The 17916-nt window shown below is 41.4% G+C and overlaps 1 protein-coding gene across 1 annotated transcript; it reads right to left on the bottom strand.

Moving 5' to 3' along the window:
• Positions 1-1078: 1078 nt before the first annotated feature.
• st8sia1 (ST8 alpha-N-acetyl-neuraminide alpha-2,8-sialyltransferase 1) lies at positions 1079-17344 on the bottom strand. The gene is made up of 5 exons (XM_008400643.2): positions 16297-17344; positions 14736-14880; positions 10216-10322; positions 6934-7026; positions 1079-6564 (listed from the first exon to the last, which is right to left on the bottom strand). The coding sequence occupies exons 1-5, from the start codon at positions 16473-16475 to the stop codon at positions 6084-6086; spliced, it is 1005 nt and encodes a 334-aa protein (XP_008398865.1). The 5' UTR covers positions 16476-17344; the 3' UTR covers positions 1079-6083.
• Positions 17345-17916: the final 572 nt, after the last annotated feature.

The following is a 17916-nucleotide window of genomic DNA, read 5'->3' as shown; positions in this document are numbered from 1 at the left end:
CTAACATGGAAGGAGCTTTCAGAAAACTGCAAAAAAAAACAACAACTCTGAAAACACAGAGTTCTTTCAAATCGAGGCCAAAACCTTATCAGCTTGGAGCTGCTTTTAATTAATCACTGCTGGAAGAATCATAAACTGAAGTCTGTCTTTAAATCTGTCATCATTTTACTTTGAATCTGCGAAGCACTGCCATTATGGACAGACTAGACTCCAAGAGGTATGATCTGACCATCCAAAAGTAATGTTTACCAGGAGTTTCCTGACCGGGCACGACTCTCCGCATGTCCAAAACTCACTGAATGCAGCCTTTCATACGAGGTTGTCAGTTCAAAAACAAGGCTACAGAAAAGTGCTTAGAAAATCAGACAAGCTTAAATCTAACACTGATATGCTGAGTCTGTGTGGAGAAGTGTCAATTGGAATATTAAATATTCATGTACTTAGTATATCTTTATCCACTGTGAGGTTTTCGACATTGTCTGCTTTGAAATGATCATAAAACTCTGGCGTAGCAACAGAGGTGTGTGTGAAAAACTTTTGTTTTGGCGACTACACAATGGGAACTGACATTCTATGGGACTGCAATATGTAATATGACATAAAGGATGACTTTAACCATGTGGACTTTTGTTCTTTATGAAATCCAAAGTAATAAAGCCATACAAAAGTAAAAAAAAACAAACAAAAAAAGTTCATTTTCCTTTCGTTGTCAATCTGTGATCTCAGTGCCACGGATAAGACAGTCGTTTCTTCGTAACGGAAAAGGTTTAGGCCTGAGATGAAGCTGCGCAGCTTCTGCTGACATCTTTAAAAAATTAATGTCCTGTAAAAGCCAAGCGTGCAGACGGGGCTGCGGAGAGCACAGTGGATTTCCGTGAACGCTTACAGTCCTCAGAAGCAGAACGGTGTGTTTGGCCAAATTACTGCGCGCCCACGCAACATAAGGATAAAGCAAATCCTCCTCTTACAGTAGATGTGGTTCGGTTTGACATTTCTCCTTAAGAATGAGGGGAGCTCTCAGGGGAAAGCAACAACAACAACAAAAAAAACCCATTTATTTTTAGATTTTTTCCTTTTATTTGATTCTGGTGTTGACGTTTTACATGGGTATGGTTGTTTTGTGATTTTTTTTTTGTTTAGTTTTTTTTGGCCGTAAACGGTCCATTTCAAACAAAACCTCTAGTTTTATTTTTACATGCTCAAGCTGGGTTGCTGACATCAAACTGGACAAAATGGTAGAAAGTCAAAGTGGTACAAAGGGGAAAAAATCAATAAATCTTTGAAAAGTGGATCTCCTTCCTCGTTTTCATCAAATGCTGCAGGTGAAGACAAAGGCAAAAAAAGAACATTTGCATGTTAAAAAAAAAAAAAAAAAAAAACCTGACTCATCGCACTTGGGCTTAGCTGCATTTGACTCGATCAGAAAAGTTTGTTTCAACACAATTTATCATAGCATCATACCTAAAACTGTAAGGTTATGTATGCTAACTTACAATAAACCTGATTTTACAATTTATTGAAAGAGTAAGCCACTATTAAGCCACATGGTGAACACTTTGCCAGTCTGCACCTCGTATGCTAAATGCAGGTTGTTAAGAAACTGACAAAACTGAAAAGTGCAAAATAAAAATAATAATAAAAAAGAGCTATGCTGCTATAGCGTCATCGATGTTTGGCTTGTGGTGTCTCAATCAGCCTCAACATAACGGCATTAATATAAGTTGATGTATGTAGTTTGCAACCCTAAAAATGAAACCTGTACTGTGACGTTAGCTAAAAAAAAAACCCAGACTAAACCAATGTTGGACTATTGTCTAATCATCTCATACAAAATGATCTTTTTCTTGACCTAATTTTACAAATCTCTTGGATTGGGGCCTAGGACTTTGACCGTTTCAGATTAAATTAAAGTTTCCTTCATCACTTGTTAAATTTGTGCAGCTGTGCTGGCTTTGTGAAAGGCCTGCGTACAAGAGTTTTCGTTTAAAGCCACTGCGTCAAACTAATGGTGTTTTTTGGTGGTATGTGTATTTAGTGTCATGTATATGTATTTCTCTGTGTGGTGACAGGGAGGATCTGCAGCAGGCAACAGGCTGGTGTCACCAAAATGTCCTCTATTGTAAGTAAGCAAGTTGCATCGTACGTTAGATGACTTGTAAAAAAAAATATGCTTACGTAAAACAAACGAAAAACAAAAAAAACGTCACTTGTGGGGACATTCACATCAGCCAGATACAATGTCTAGATTTCAAGCAGAATTCGGCGTCTTTGATCAGCGTCAATCAGTAACAGTAAGATTAAATATTCCTGTGAGACCAATAAAGTTACATTACAATTTAGAATCCCTGCCCAACACTTCCCGGTCATCATCCACTTCATTCAGTATTATTAGACTCAGCTGAAACACCTCGATGTGTTTCAAACAATGTAAAACTCAAGACCGAATACACACACCCTTAAGGAAAGCCTTTAGGCCGCAGAACAAAATAAGCAGTAAGATTATATTACAAACTTTACAGTAAAAACAGGCGACTTTGCCCGTCAGAAAACTCCACCTGCTGGTGATGCACTAGAACGCGGTTAAAGCAGGAAACGTGTTTTAAAAATATACTAACCTTAATCCAACTAGCTATGTATGACAATGTTCAAAAAACCTCTCTGTAAAATTGCATTAGTCCTAAAAAGAACCGCATGCTAATATGAGATGGTTGTTTGCAACAGCCGTTTTATTATTTAACAGTCAACCAGCACAGCAACTAAGAAATAAATCATCTAAAGCTTCAAATATTTGCTAAAATGAACCGTTTTGAAGCATTTCTTCACAACTAGGCACGCAGCGACTAAATTCCACATTATGGCAATGACAACAATGCGCTGCCGTTTCTTAAAATAGCAGACATATGTTGTTCAAATGGGTTTTTTAGAACATCAAAATTAGATTAAAAAAATAGTCAGCATCTCTAATTTGATCATCGTTTTAAATAATTCTAAAAATCTACTCTTGCTATGTGAATTGCAAAGCTCACAGTACAGCGAGAGAAGCAAACCTGCGATTTATTTCAACTGGAGCTTGACTAATTATGCCAGATCTAAAACTAATTCGTCCTTTTTCCACAAGACCAAAGTTTACATCACATTTTTTTTCACTTCACGTTTGCACAAAAAGATGAAGCTGGCAGGCAGGAGTTTCCGCTTGTTCTGGTCGACTTTTACCAACAACTTGGTGTACAAAAAAAAAAAAAAGGGATAAAAATCAATGGCCCAAAAGCGCCTATATATTAGAAAGTCATCATGCTTAGTTACAGTTAAACTTTGACAGATCATTCGTTCACAATACTGGGCAAAAGACGACAAATAAAGATGCAGATAAAAAAAAAAAAACAATCGTTGAAGTTGAATGGACCGCAGTAAAAACTATTTAGAATTTTTTTTGTTTGTTTGTTGTGGAATAATTCACATTAAATTTACATTTACATAGCAAATGAGGTTTGTAACCTCAAACAAAAGAAAGTCAAACACACATGCTCGGCATTAGCTACGCACTATTCTTCTTCAAGGAATAGTTTTTGATTAAAAAAAAAAAGATATCCATTTTACTTCTCATTTGTTGCGAGTCTGAGGATCGTTGGTCATGCTAACTTGGCATTTCAGGCGAACGAGCAAGGCAGTACAGAAACCAGAACGTAAATCTATCAGTGCAATTAGTCAGAGTAACATTCACTTAAACAAAAAAACGACAACAACAAAAAACAAAACAAAAACACAAACCAAGCCTGCACTCTGATGGTACTCTGCAGAGTAATCTTTTCAGGGTAACTAAAATTTTTGGCGTCCAATTTTAAAAGCTTAAAAATAATGACAAAGAAAAAGAAAGAAATGATGTTATTTATTAGTATTGCAGCGATTATGTTTTACACAATCGCAGCAGAGTTTTGCTTATAGAAAAAATGTCTCTGTTGCGAAAAATGCTAGTCAGAAGCGGGGAGGAATTTGAATCTACCTGAATGATTGCAGAGAGTGCTTTTACGTCCTGAGGTAGGGTGCCAGTCAGTTGGGTCTCCAAGCTAATTCTTAGACATTTCTCCTGACTTTCTTTTTGTCCCTGGAAAACGTGACCAATAACATGTTTCCTATAAATTTGCGTTTGAGTTTTAGAATTTAGCTTTCTTTCTGGATGGCCATTTTCTAATGTCTCAAACTTCAGGATTGGTAATATCACTTTTTTGGCAACTTTCAGCAGTTGGACGCAAATGAGCGTGGAAAAAGAAAACGTTTCAAATATGATGACTAACGCCCCTCAATGTCGAGAGCGGCATGTTTGCTAAACTCACTGATTCCTCTTCAAAAAGCCACAAAAGGCTTATGATCACCGATTCATAAAAACGCCAACACGTTTTTCTCGACGGCACTGAAAACCGAAAAATTAAGCATCGCCAACCGGATCGCGTCAGTCACACCAGTGAGAAGTTCACGGGGAATCCTCCTCTAATTCATCTAAAAGGCACTGGACCTTATTCAGAAAAGAACGTACAGCACTAAACTTCCAAAGGCGTTTGGTACCTCCAGCAGCGAGGACTGCGGTTCACATCCTGCATACCCCCCCATGCAGAGTTCTCAATTGTTGCACCATCACCCGTATGGCACGACAGCATATACGAGAGTACATTTTTAAGGAAAAAACCCCTCAAAACAAAACAACAAAAAATAAGACACCGTCAAATAAATAAATAATGCAGGTTTTGCATGTATACAAAAAAAAAAAAAAAAAAATGTCAGTTTGATTTGATTTCGAAGGCAAAAATGAAACCACGATATTATAAGAAGAGTTCAGGACAGAGGCTCAGCTGCGCCTGTTCTCTGAGGCAAAAATGATCGATAACCGAGTGCAACGGGTTCACTATTTACTCAACGAGGTTTCCTACATCTAACGGGGGGCAAAAAGCAACACTGACTGAAAGCCCCGCTTTGTGCCATCGAGTTCCTCTTCATGTGTCGGTGTCCTCTTTATATCAGCGTCTCCTCGTTTCAGAGCACAAGCAGCACGTGGATTGGGCGGGAGAGCATGAAAGAGTCCACTGTTCCCCTGGTTTGGCACTTGACAAGTACAGTCCTGCTACCAGGGGGCCGACTTCCAGCACGGCTCTCCGCAGAAGTGGATTGGATTTAATTTAGGGAGCCTGCTTTTGCTGAGTTGCACCGAAAAACAAAAGGTAATCACCGTTAAAAGTGAAGCGACAGCTGAGGTACCTATGTGTTTCGGCAGGAAAATATCTTCCCTCTCCTTCCCTTGATGAACCACAAACACAATTCACATTAAAACCTAAACAAAAGCAATAATAATACTAATAATAAAAAACCATCACATTTGGCAAACAAAAGCAAGATAAACAACAGCAGGTTTTCCCTTTTAGATTGAAGGTTTAAAATGCAACATGGCTTAACATTCTAGGGGATTTAATTCGTAAGAGTTAGTACATTGTATAACAGCTCCATTTCTCAAACTCTCCAGTTTGAGAAAAAAACTGACATCACACCTTGAAAAAAACAAAACACCTTTTTCTTTTTTACCCCTTGCTCAATTAAATTCCACTTCTTTTCAAGCCACCAGGACACCATTATCTCTCCATTGTTTGTTGTGTCTCAGCAGCCTTTTCAGTGCATTTTATCATTCCTCTTTGGCCCCTTTGCTCCCTCTGTCTCCTTACATCAGAAACTCAGATGGGGGTTGGTCCAGCTGCCACATGTGTCAGACAAGAGGAAAATCCATCCCTTCCCCTTTCCTGTTTCGCAGCTGAGGCTTCCCGTGGAACACACCGTTCCACAGATGAGGGCAGATGCACGGCAAGTTTTGGGACTGTATGGAAACTCTGTGTGTGTGTGTGTGTCAGGCAATAGACATTTTTATGATGAACAGGAATAAAAGCAGGTAAATAAATACTCATGGGTGCAGTGTGGGTACTTCCCAGAGGAAATATGTGGCCCTATAACCTTTACTCTCACAAGCGTCTTGATCTTTTGCAATCCGACCCTCTTCTCCTGCTCACCGTAATAACCCCACCGACGTCAGCGAGTCCGTAGGCGCTCTAATTCCCTTCACCCTGAGGTCGACAGCTTCCCACCTTCACTCGCAGAGTGCCGCTTTTGTGGAGGTGCCACAGCTGGACGAACTCCTCTGGCATGGCGTGGAACCACTTGCCGGGCAGGATGTTGTCGTAGTAATGGTGGCTGATGGGCTGCCCATCCAGTCCAATGGAGAAGGGCCAAAAGCCGTAAACTGTCACCTCGTCGCACATCCCCAGGGCCAGGCTGACCAGGAAGAGGCCCGTGGAGAGGCGCTTGGCGTGGACGCCGCGCGCTTTCCAGAACTTGCCCACGTTGCGCAGGAAGTCGGGGTTGGCGAAGAGCATGGTGAGGTTGGAGGGGGAGTCCGTGACGGCGTAGTACGCTCGGAGCGACGGGTCGGTGCCGGGCCTCATGGAGAACGCTGGCATGTAGATGAAGCTGGAGCCGTAAGCCTTCAGATAGTCCACGAAAGCTTTCCTAGACCAGAGAAGGCCTTGGAATCTGAGGAAGAACAGGGAGAGTTGCTCTAAACGCATCAGTGCAGTGAGTGAGATTAACAACCTGGAGTAGGTGAAGCGCTGCGCAGTTGAACGTAAAAAAGTTTTACGGCGACTAAGAATGAAATTTGATCCAGTGTTTATATTTAATTAAGCCTTTAAATTATTAAAAGCCTAATCTTGTCACCGTTTAATAAAATTATTATTGTCATATTTTTTTTTAGTGGCTGGCCTACCGCAACTAATCCAAGAGCTCATGAAAAGAAATCCTAGAATAATGTCTACACTGCTGCAGGTCTGATCATGATGACAGTCAAAACACGTGATGGCCTGGAGTTGCTTTGACACTTCAGCACCTGAAGAAGTGCTGTACCTTTTCTCGATGATGCTCGGGTTGGCGGTGACCAGGTGGGTTTTGTTTCCCACGTCCTCCAAATATTCCTTCGTAAGCGGTGGAAGGTTGCACCTAGAGGAGCAAAAGGCCAATAATGAGAATTATTTTTAATATAATCCAACACAAAGACCACAAATGTATTCATATAAGGTAAGAAGGTAAATGTAATATGGGCCTCATTTTGTAAGATGGAAAAAGAACATTCTTTTATTTTCCATCCGTAGCCACGCCGCCGTGGTAGAACAATTCCGTTAAGCAAATTAAACGTGGAGATGTAGGTTTTATTAATTTAGTGTGGTGCAGCGCAGCAAAGGGAAAGTAATGCAGAAACGCCATTGAACGACATCTAAAAACCACTCGTACTCTTTTTTCCTCTCTCTGTGTGTCACCTGCACGATACGCAGATCGGTAGCCATGGCAACTGAACCAAAACGCACAGAATTCAGAGAGACGGCAAACTCAAACTGTGGTGGTGGCACTTCCTGTGTCGGCTGCCACAGGTTGTTAACGTTGAATATTGAATATGCATACGTTTATTTCTAAGAAATCAACCTGTGAAACACGATGACCTTGGACCTTGTTATTTAGTTGTCATAGTGATAATTAAAAAGCAAAGTATTGTGCCCCGTTTTCTTCTATGCCACATGTAGATTTAGGATTTAGTGTGCTACGTTGACAACTTGGCAGTCAACACTTGGTAGTTACGGTCGGTGAGTGTTTTTTTTTTTTTTTTGTGCTCCAGCAGGGAGCTGGAGCTGGAGGTCGGGATCTTTCGCGTGTTGCACCCCGTTTCAACATGTCTGTGATCAAGCTTTTTCTCAAAAAGCTTACTGGTGCAGTTTATTGCTGATGCGCTTGGGTGTGAAATTAGAGTAAGTGACCTTATTGGTTTCATGATGATTCTCTACGCAAAGGTTCAGTGAATTAAAAACCCCTCACAGGTTAAGGTGGACCGATTATTGGGCGGTAACTTTTGAAGCATCGATTAATTAATTCCCGAAACATTCTGATCAAATATCACAAACTACTCCTGTAAGTCTAGGGTACAGTGTGGCTCAGAAAGAACCGGAAGGAACTGAATTACATGATGCACACTTGAGTGATTACGGCGTCACTTTCGAGCACTGCTGACTTTACGCTTGTTGCTGCAGGAAGCTGCACAGCAACATAAATTTGCATCTATTACTCAGTTGTGAAAGTTAAGCACAGCTGGCAGTGAGTGAAAGGCCGAGTGCGCCTTGGAAACGCCACGCGCTATTCAAGCTGTGAAAGGTCCAGAGACGTGTGCTCTGCTAGCTACTGAAGATTTTCCTTTGTTCCACAGTCTTTGCATCTCTCAATGCTGGGCATTCAAATGTGCGTTTTGTGCAAAATGTTTTGTGACATTTTCATCCCCCCCAAAAAATGTGTCCATTTGGAAATCTGAATCGAATTCAGTTCCACAAAGTACATTCATTTCAGGGATTCAATTCAAAAAGTGAATCTTGTGCATTCGCATAGGTTTGCTACACGCAGAGCAATAGATTTCAGATGTTGGATTTTGTTTTTATTACCCAAGACCTATAAACAAAAGAATAAAATTCAAACAAGCATCACAGTGAAGTGTTAGAATGAGGACTGACTGCCAGCCCCGCCCCTTTCTCTTGACAAATCTTCCAGAAAACCTGAAACTATAAGGAAGTCACAAATTGATCCAACTATTTTATCGTCACTTCAAACAAACAGTAGTCGTTACAGCTGTTGCATGGGAGGAATTTCTGCTATAGAAAGTGAGTGAAAAACATTATAAACTTGCAAAACTAGAACATTTTTCGCACAATGCAGATGATAAAGTTATCGACTTGGATCAGCTTACTGAGGAAGTTCTGTGTAATTCAGGATTCGTACTTGTTTATAGTCTTATTTGTGGCAGCCACATGTCTCAAATCATAATGCAGCAATTAATAACAGACCAAGATAACCTAAATAGGAAATTAAGTTTATAAACGATGACTTATTTTGTCGTGGGAACAAAAGCTATCAAAACAATCTGGGGAAAAGTAACTGCACGTCTAGTTAAATCACGATTTTACTGTGACCAATTAATTGAAGTTGACTTCAGTTTCACTGCCAGTCATGTAGAATCAAGAAATCACTTCAACGGAACCTGACTGACAACATGAAGATGTGAAAAAGCAACACATTACGGTGCAGCGTAGAGAAATTCAAGATTAGATGAGAAACTGACTTGAAGAAACTTGTAGAAAAAGTTGATGGAAAAGGCAAAAAATTGAAATAATGTCCTAAATTTCACAAAAACATTTAATCAAAAAAAGATGCAAAAGGGGAGATGCAGACACATTTCAAAAAGGGATTTCTGTGCCTAGATGATGTTGAACTATCATATTTATTGTTTGCCCTTAAAATTACCGTATTTTCTGGACTATAAGCCGCAGATATCTCTGCCGCTCCAGGTTTTCCACAACGGTGCAGCAGCAGCAGAGGGGGGCGGACAGCCAAAATTTGAGTCACAACAGGTCAATTGACTATCACATTTATTACGGTTGAAAAAGAAAAAGTTGCCAAGTTTAGATTTAACTGAATTGATTACGGTAGTTTCCGAAGGTAACGGTAACAGTAAAAGTGCTGATCCTTCGTGTCTGCTACTAGCATGTGCTAAATGAAAATAGGCGCCTTCTTCTTCTTCTTTAGATTTCAAAGGCAGGTTGCATCCATTATTGTTGCACTACTGCCATCTACTGGATCCTAATATCTATACCTCAAATTCTCATAATGATCCCAGTATTATTTAAAAAAACAAAAAAATCTTCTTTTCCCCCCCTCAATGCTATTTAACTGATCAACAACATTCTCAAATCTCAATTCCCTATTAAAACCTAATTCCGTTTTAATGGTCGCTTTCTTCTTCTACTTCCAATTTTGACTTCCAATGATTCACTTCCTGCTAAAGAGCCCCCTGGTGGTTGAAGAAAAATCCACATATAAGCGGCACCGGACTATAAGCCGCATGGTTCAAAATTTAGGAAAAAAGTAGCGGCTTATAGTCCGGAAAATACGATAGTTTGATTTTACGTTTGACAACAAACTGGGAACAACTAAACAAAGTAATGGGGAGCTGTACAGCTTCAATAAAGTGAAATATCGAAACCCCAAACCTACATCTCTCTTTCCCTTTTACCATTTTTCTTATGTGCTCTTAGCCCAGTGAATTTGTTCCGCTCATGCACAAAACCGCAGACTCCAAAAGTCTCTTCGTCTCACCGCATGACGAAGTCAGCCTGGTCAATGTCCCGTCCACACTTGCTGTGCCTGAGGATACCGCCGTTGCCCACCACAGCGCACTTCTTCAGCGGCTTCAGAGGGGTGGTCTGGAGAAAACAAGAAACGGTTTGGTTACCAGGCAACCTGTTGGGCAGATCCACAAAACACGCATTCATTTTCTCTAAAGAGTCGCCCAACATTGAGAACATTATGCAGCTGAGCGTGTGTCCTTGTGCTAAGATTCCCTCAAAAGCCCCCAGAGTGCTGGAAGGCGAATCGCTGAAGAGATACAAGGGGGCGGGGGGGGCGATTTCCGGAAAACAATCTGGGGTCATGCAACCCATGAAACCGACGCCATCTCTGATATAGACTCCTAGAACAACGTCCATATTATGTGTGGGGGAAAAAATCATCTAATTGTCAGGCACAGACGAGAGGCACCATGTCTCTAAATGAATCTACTGATATTAAAAGAGTTCATGAATAAATGTACACTTTAAATAAATATACCCTCTAAAACCCCTTTTTCCTAAATATGTTAAATGCTCCACTACTCTAGTAATATAATCAGACCTCTTCTGGCTTTGACAATAAAAAAACAAAAAGCAGATACAAAATATCTCTGGAGAAAATAAGAATTAGACGCTCACCAAAATGACATGAAAATATTCGGAAAAAAAGAAACAAGCAAAAACATAAAATGTAGTCTGCACCACTTTTCCACATGCATAACCTATACACTGTAGATAAGTATCTACAGTATATAGGTTATAGCTGATTTGTTTTTGTTTCTTCATTTTTCACAACTGTCTTGCCATTTCATGCTTAGTCATAAAAATGAGAAAACCAAACAACAAAACGGTTTAGAAGATGCCAAAAAAGGCTGAACAAATTAAGCATGTCACAATTTAACTACACTGATCAAGTTCAGATTTTTATTGCTTTAAATTGCAGAACCACGTTGTCCCTTTAAAAAAAAACCACAATCCGTTATCTCTATAATATATCTTTGAGCATGCACAAATAAACTAATAAAACTTGTTCTCTGTGCATACTGCTACCACTTGGTACAATTATAAAACCGCAATAAACTTTAAGGAGGAATCCCTTGTGTACTTATCTTCAATCGCCCTCATGGTTGATCAACTAAGTCCTTGAAATATATTCTATTTTAAGCACACAAGATTAATTATTATAGTTGTGAATTACTTTGTATTACCTGATCGTTATGGAAGCTTTGCATAGTTTGGAACGCCAGCAAAGCTGTGGAAAATTACATGAAAAAAAAACAACCACATACAGGATGCAGAACAGACCAAGCTTCTGCAGCTTTTACCGTAAGTTCAAGGTGAGGATGATGACACATAGTGGTAACAACTGCCCTCCTTCCTCTCTGAGAACACATACGGAGGATGCACGGCTCGGTGTTTGGGACTCTGGTCCTTTTTGAAACCATCTGGAAGGAACTGAATCGACCTCTGTGCCGGTGACTTTCATTTTCCATCCGTGCGGACGAAATATTCACAATGCGGATCGTAGACAAAATTCCAGCATCTCACTAGTGGACAGTTGAAGCACGCTGATAAGATTCTAACGTTCACAATCACACCAATGAGTGCGACAGACGAAAAGATCATAGGATGCTTGCTTTGCAGCTTGCTAAGCCTCATGTGTACGAGTTCCGTTTGAACCGTCTTACTAACCTGTAATTACACGTCAAGCTGCTTTTAGGCACATTCCCCTAAAAGCAGATTCGGTAGCAGCTGCCAGCGCCGTGCAGCTTGGCTGGTTGTCTGTGTTCAGACCCACAATCACAACAGTGGTAGTTTACTGTATTTAGAAGAGGACATCATCTGCCTCACATAACTACCAGTTCTCTCCTCTCTGAAAAACACACTGCAGGTCATGTAGGTTCACGCAGGAAGTGCAGGACCCGGGCTAAAAATAGAGCTGCAATAACCTCTGTTTGGTAGATTCACTGGAGTTGACACTAAAGAAAGATGATTACCTTTCATTAGGCACCTATACTCCTCCTAGCTCGAGACTGCAAATCTCAGATATGAAACCAGCCCCTAAGAAACCATTCTTTAATGGAAAAAAGGAATGGGATCATTTTAGAGAAGCAATTGTAGCTGCAGGTTCATCTGACTAATATTAAGAGACATTTAATGAATGTTCAACGGATCACTTGGAGTCCATTGAACAGTTTCTACAAATCGCAAATTGCAAAGTCAAGAAAATAATATTTGCAAAAAAACATTACATGTGAGATTTCATTGTTACTTTTTATTATTCATCCAAGCTAAGTTTAGGTGCTCGGGAGCAAATGGTAAATAAAGAGAAGCTTATTCAGAGCCAGCAAAAAAATAAAAAAATAAAAATAAATAAATAAAAAAAATTGGCAGCTGAATTCTAAAATATTTTTAAAAATGTTACTCCATAAACCCAAAGTCCATGAGGTGAAACATTGTATGATTGTAGTCACATAAAGGAGGTACAAATGGATGTGAAGTAAAAACTGGTGTGAACTGAGTGGCAAAGGATTTGGTTAGCCTACTGAGTAGTCTACCACCACTACTACTAGTTGCTTGGTTAGGATTTGGTAACCAAATCCCTTCCGAGGGAAAATGAAAAGCTAGTTTTGTTTAATTAGAAACAAAGCTAAAGAGTTATGGGTAGATGAGCTAGAAAAACCAAAAACCTAACTGAACCCACACACCCTAATGCACGCGAAAAGAAAGATTTTCATTTTAGACTGTAAAAACTTAGTATGTTAGAGGCTCCAAGTCCACAACATCAGCACACAAACAATATAAATGTACGATTTTGTTTGGAGATGGCAAAGAGAGCATTTCTTTTTTTTTTCTTCTGAAAAGACAAGAACAGCATGGCTCGGGCTTCTTAAATATTGCAGTGTTTCCCAACCCTGGACCTCAAGGCACACTGACATGCATGTTGTAGATGTTTCCCTGACTGCAATTCAGGAAAAGCCTGCTAATCAGCCATCAAATGAAATCATGTGTGCCGAAGTAGGGAAATGCCTAAAACATGCAGGACAGTTTTTGGCTGAAAAACATTGAGATATTCTACCTAAACGGCGCATAAAGTGAATATCGGAAGTTTATACTCTTATGTAAAGATGCCATTTGTCCATGATGTAAAGACAAGAACAAGATACTTCTTCAGATCTCGACCCCCCCTCCCCCTTCCCCCTTATGATAAACGAAAGGTTGAGGGAAGGGACGGGGAACTTGAAACTATTTTTTTTCCCTTTTTGTAATTCCCCTACAAACAATGGGACAGAAGAAACGTGGGAAAATAATTAACAGAGTGAAGAAAGCTGAGGACAGATAACTGTTGCTACTCTTGTGAATAGCAACAGGCTACTCACAATGGGGACAGTTTTAAGGGTATTGATTGGAATTCATTGTGACAGCATTAAATCAAAACATCTTATCACGACAAGAAATGTATCATGATAATTACAACAAATGCCCACCCCTATTCTACACTGACTCAGGTAGACCATTTCTGATTCTCACGTCACACCCAATTAAATCACACGGTAAGCCAGATTCCTTTCATAACACACTCTAATAACCTTGCATTCAGAAATGCTTTGTCATGACTGCTAATCAAGTGTTGCATGATTAGCGCACTTTGTTACCACAACCTGTTCTAGTAGTAGAACTTTGCAGCTACTGATGAATTAGCCCAGCTACTTGGGGGGGGGTGGAAGAAATCAGCACAGACAGGCACAGTGGTCCTCACGGGTCACTTTCTCTCTGCGTTCACATTTTTTATTTATTCACCCGCAGCTCCCAATGCTTGCATGACTGGACAGGCACCGCTAACGACTTTAAATTAGGGTCAGATATTCATCATGGCCCTCAACCGGTATACTGTGTGCAGATATGCACCCGGAGCGCCTCAACTACGTCTCGGACCCAGTTCCTCTTCCTGTGGTTAAACGGAAAAACACAAGAGTTCACGGTGCCTCTTCGCCGTCACAGATGAATCTGCACGTGCCGGATCCACGCAGCTGACAAATGCAGGGTGGAAACTGCTCAGATGGCAAAAATAATTAATTCATTACAAAATGAAGAAATTTGCAAAAAATCCAGATGTTGATTTTCGATTAGGGTTAAGCGTCTTTACGATGACGCCCCGGACGCTCGTCTACCCGTTTCCCCCACAGCTTCATATTGACTCTCGCTCACACAAAGACAAAGTGCGAGTAATCCTCTTCCCCTCGGAGGATGACTGTCTGCCCCACCCAACCCTCCCTTCCTCCATTATGGATCACTAAGTATCCCTGAGGAAACGCATCGTCCTCACATCCGCAGCAAGTGTGCGGAGGGAGAAACCACCTCAAAATGTATCTACTTCCTGATGGAATCCTTAGGAAATGATTCCATCAGGAAAAATTGTGGCAAGAGAAATATTTTACATGTAAGCTAAACATGCAGCCCTGCGGAAAAAAAAAAAAAAGAGTGTACCACATGGAAATGCTGGTTTACCTGCACAAAGACTGAATACGTCTCGTTGTTGACAGTGTGCGAGTAGTAATACTCTCCATCGTACCACAGGACCTTTCCAATGGGAGCGTTCTCCTTCGTCACGGCAAACATCCACCTCGGATTGCAACATTCTGTCAGCAGATTCCTGCGCAGGAAAGAAGGGAGGATTAGTCTGACCTCTGGAGACCGCTAGATACTTTGGTTTAAACCGTCCCACAGGCAGCTGAGGGAATGATTCATGGTCGCGAGCTAAACAGCCCGTTGTCTCAAAGTCGTCGCTGAAAAGATTGCTGCCGAGCTGGAAACCGTTACCATTAGAGAAACAAGGTTTAACGGTACATCCGATTGGTTAGAATGCACAACTCCAACGCTGACACCACAGGCTGATCATGATGGAGGTCAACAAGAAAAAAAAAAAAGTACATTTAGGAAGATGTCTTGCAAGACCAGGAAATATTAAAATAAAAATGTATGATACAGTATTCAATTGAATGATGCTCTGAATGCTGTAGGCGTGTTCTTGTTTCATTTTCTTCTCATTAAAGTTAGCTGTAGCATTACTTAAATTGTTCATGTAACTCTTCCTCAATTTAAAGTATGTATTGACCTTCCCTCTTCTTTTTCCCACTCCAAAATCCCCCCTCCAAAAAAACATGATGTGTCGCTTTTAGACTTCTGTATACTGGCAGACATACAGAATATCTATTTAAAGCTCCACACAGAGGCCCAGCACAGGGTGCACATCCTCCTTTATTGGCTGGCCTTCTTTCAGTTTTGGTTCTGTGAACTGACTGGGTTAAATGGGATTAAAGGTTGAAATTTAAAGACTACCAGTCGGAAGTTTTAAAACGACCCCCAGTCTTTCCAGTATTTTTTTGGGAACTGACGACAGGTCGAGTTGCAGCAAGTGAGAGGCGCTCTGGACCAAATGCGGCTTCCACATTCTAGCATGCGCTGGGGCCAAGGGCTCATCCTACAGCAAGACAACAATCAAGACAAGAGGTCCATGCTGTGACAGAACAATACAGGAAGAAGTGACAAGATGAGATGAAAGTGGTCAGCGCAGTCTTCAGATTTCAACCGCATCGAGCTGGTTTGGGGTGAATTAGATGGAAATGTGAAAGCAGGGCAACCTGCAAGTGAAACACATTTATAGGAACTTCTGCCACTAAGGGAGTTCACTTTCTGAAGAGTATTTGATTTCTATTGTAGGAAAGAAAGAAAGAAAGAAAGAAAGACACAAGTGTGTTCAGCTGTTTTATCTACCAAAGGCGGCCTGATCAAAAAAAAAAAAAAAAAAAAAATCAAAGAAATTTTGGTCCATAACGTAACTCCACAAGTTATTTATTCATTTCACAGTGAGGTAAATGAAAAAAAAAATGGTTCCACTGATTACTGAGAGTGGTAAAAAAATAAATAAATAAAAAAAAATTGCCATTCATATCTCCCAATATATGTGACGTTCCGTTATCTTTTAGCTCCACTTGAGTCTTCCTTACCAAATGCAATTTGCCATAACGGTATGTTGAGAGCAAGGCAGAAATGTGAGCCTGGAACCGACCTGTACAAATCGATCCCCGTCTGGTTCTTCCTCCACGCTTCCCCCAGTCCCAGCACCTCCTCCACAATCTCTTTGTCGCTGGGAAGTCTGTACGCAGGGAAAACGTAGAACCAGCCGAGCACCAGCACGCACAGAGCGGCCCACACCGACAGCTTAACCCGGCAGCATCGCACCAACATCTTCCCCCTCCGTCTTGTGTCAAAGCAGCAGCAGCAGGAGCGGCGCGTCAGAAACCTTTCAAAATCGCCGGATCAGAGCTGCAGCATCCCCGACAAGGAGCGTGAGCTGCTCGGTTCCCCGGCGGTTTGGTCCATGCATCGGTCTGGAAGTCCGGCTTTGAATGAGACGGGGCTCTGATTTTACAGGAGAAGCAGAAGCGTGTGTCCGTGCGGTGGCGGCTCACGCTCGGTCGCGGGGGCTGTGGCGCAGTGTGTGGGGAGGTTCTGTGGGCATCCGGCGCTCTGCTGGGTGTGCATCACCACTACCATCCCAGCCACGGTTATTGTGAGGAATCAGACGGGGGGGCCCCCCCTTCAACCCCGGGGTTCTGTTGCATCCCCTTCTGTCCGTGCTGCTCCCCCGCCCCTCCTCGACCTTGAGCACTCAAAAGCCACCCCACCCAACCCCCTCTTTCCTTGAGGCCCCGGCTGAAGCCTAAAAATGAAGAAAAGTGTGCGGCGCAGAGGAACCGGGCCAGTCCTCCTCCTCTCTAACGGAGAGCAACCCCCCTTTCCGATAAGACAAAGTACTTCTTGTGGGGATGGAGGTGCGTAAAGGCGGACGAAATTGGGGAGGTGGAGAAAAGAATGTGCCTTTCAAAGTAAAAGCATGCGATCCGATCGCCATCTGCTCCCAAACGGGGTTGTCTCCGGATTCGCGTTCCGGTCAAGGTTCTCCTGCGTAAACACCATGCACAGATGATGACAAACTCACTTCTCTGACAAACCCATTTCACAAACCTGCTTAGCAGCCCAGAACTTATTCTTCACTCAGCCCAGAGAAAAAAAAACAACAACTTCTTTATAAATTGTGGAGTACTTTTTTATGGTTTGCTTTCCTTTGTTATTTTTGTTTGTGTTTCCTCCAATTTGTGTAAAGCACTTTGAATCACCTTTGTTGCTGAAAATGTGCTACACAAATAAAATGATCTTACCCAGAAGTCTTCCTATGTGGTTTGATGGTTTGCATATTTCCGTCTGGTCCCTATCTGTAACTCATTGACACGAAGTTGCATAAAGGAGCCGTTGAAATGAAAACAAGTCGCATCCATTAGAGTTTGAGTTCTTGAGATAAAAACCATTCAAATGCAAGACCAGCAGAGTCACAGCAGTTACTTTACTTTCCTTCCATTACTGGCACATCTCATTCATTGCTGGATTTCTGACCCCTGTGAGCCATTCATTAGCTTTTAGTGAGTAATTAAAGTTAGTTGGAATAAGCTCAACTTTCATCACATTATTCAGTCATGTAGAGTAATACGCTTATCACCTTTTCTTTTTCCTTCAAAGTGGTCCATCTCAATGTTTTTGAAATTGAGTGGCTGGTTTATAAGTGACCAGTGAGGAGAAGGTTGCAAAACCGTTTCGCAGCATCATTTTACAGCTGCAGCCCAGTGACGGC

The sequence above is a fragment of the Poecilia reticulata genome, linkage group LG23 (genome assembly GCF_000633615.1).
Source record: "Poecilia reticulata strain Guanapo linkage group LG23, Guppy_female_1.0+MT, whole genome shotgun sequence".
Classification (NCBI taxonomy): Eukaryota; Metazoa; Chordata; class Actinopteri; order Cyprinodontiformes; family Poeciliidae; genus Poecilia; species Poecilia reticulata.
Note: the sequence above shows the minus strand (reverse complement) of the source record. Positions and strands in the feature narration are given on the sequence as shown.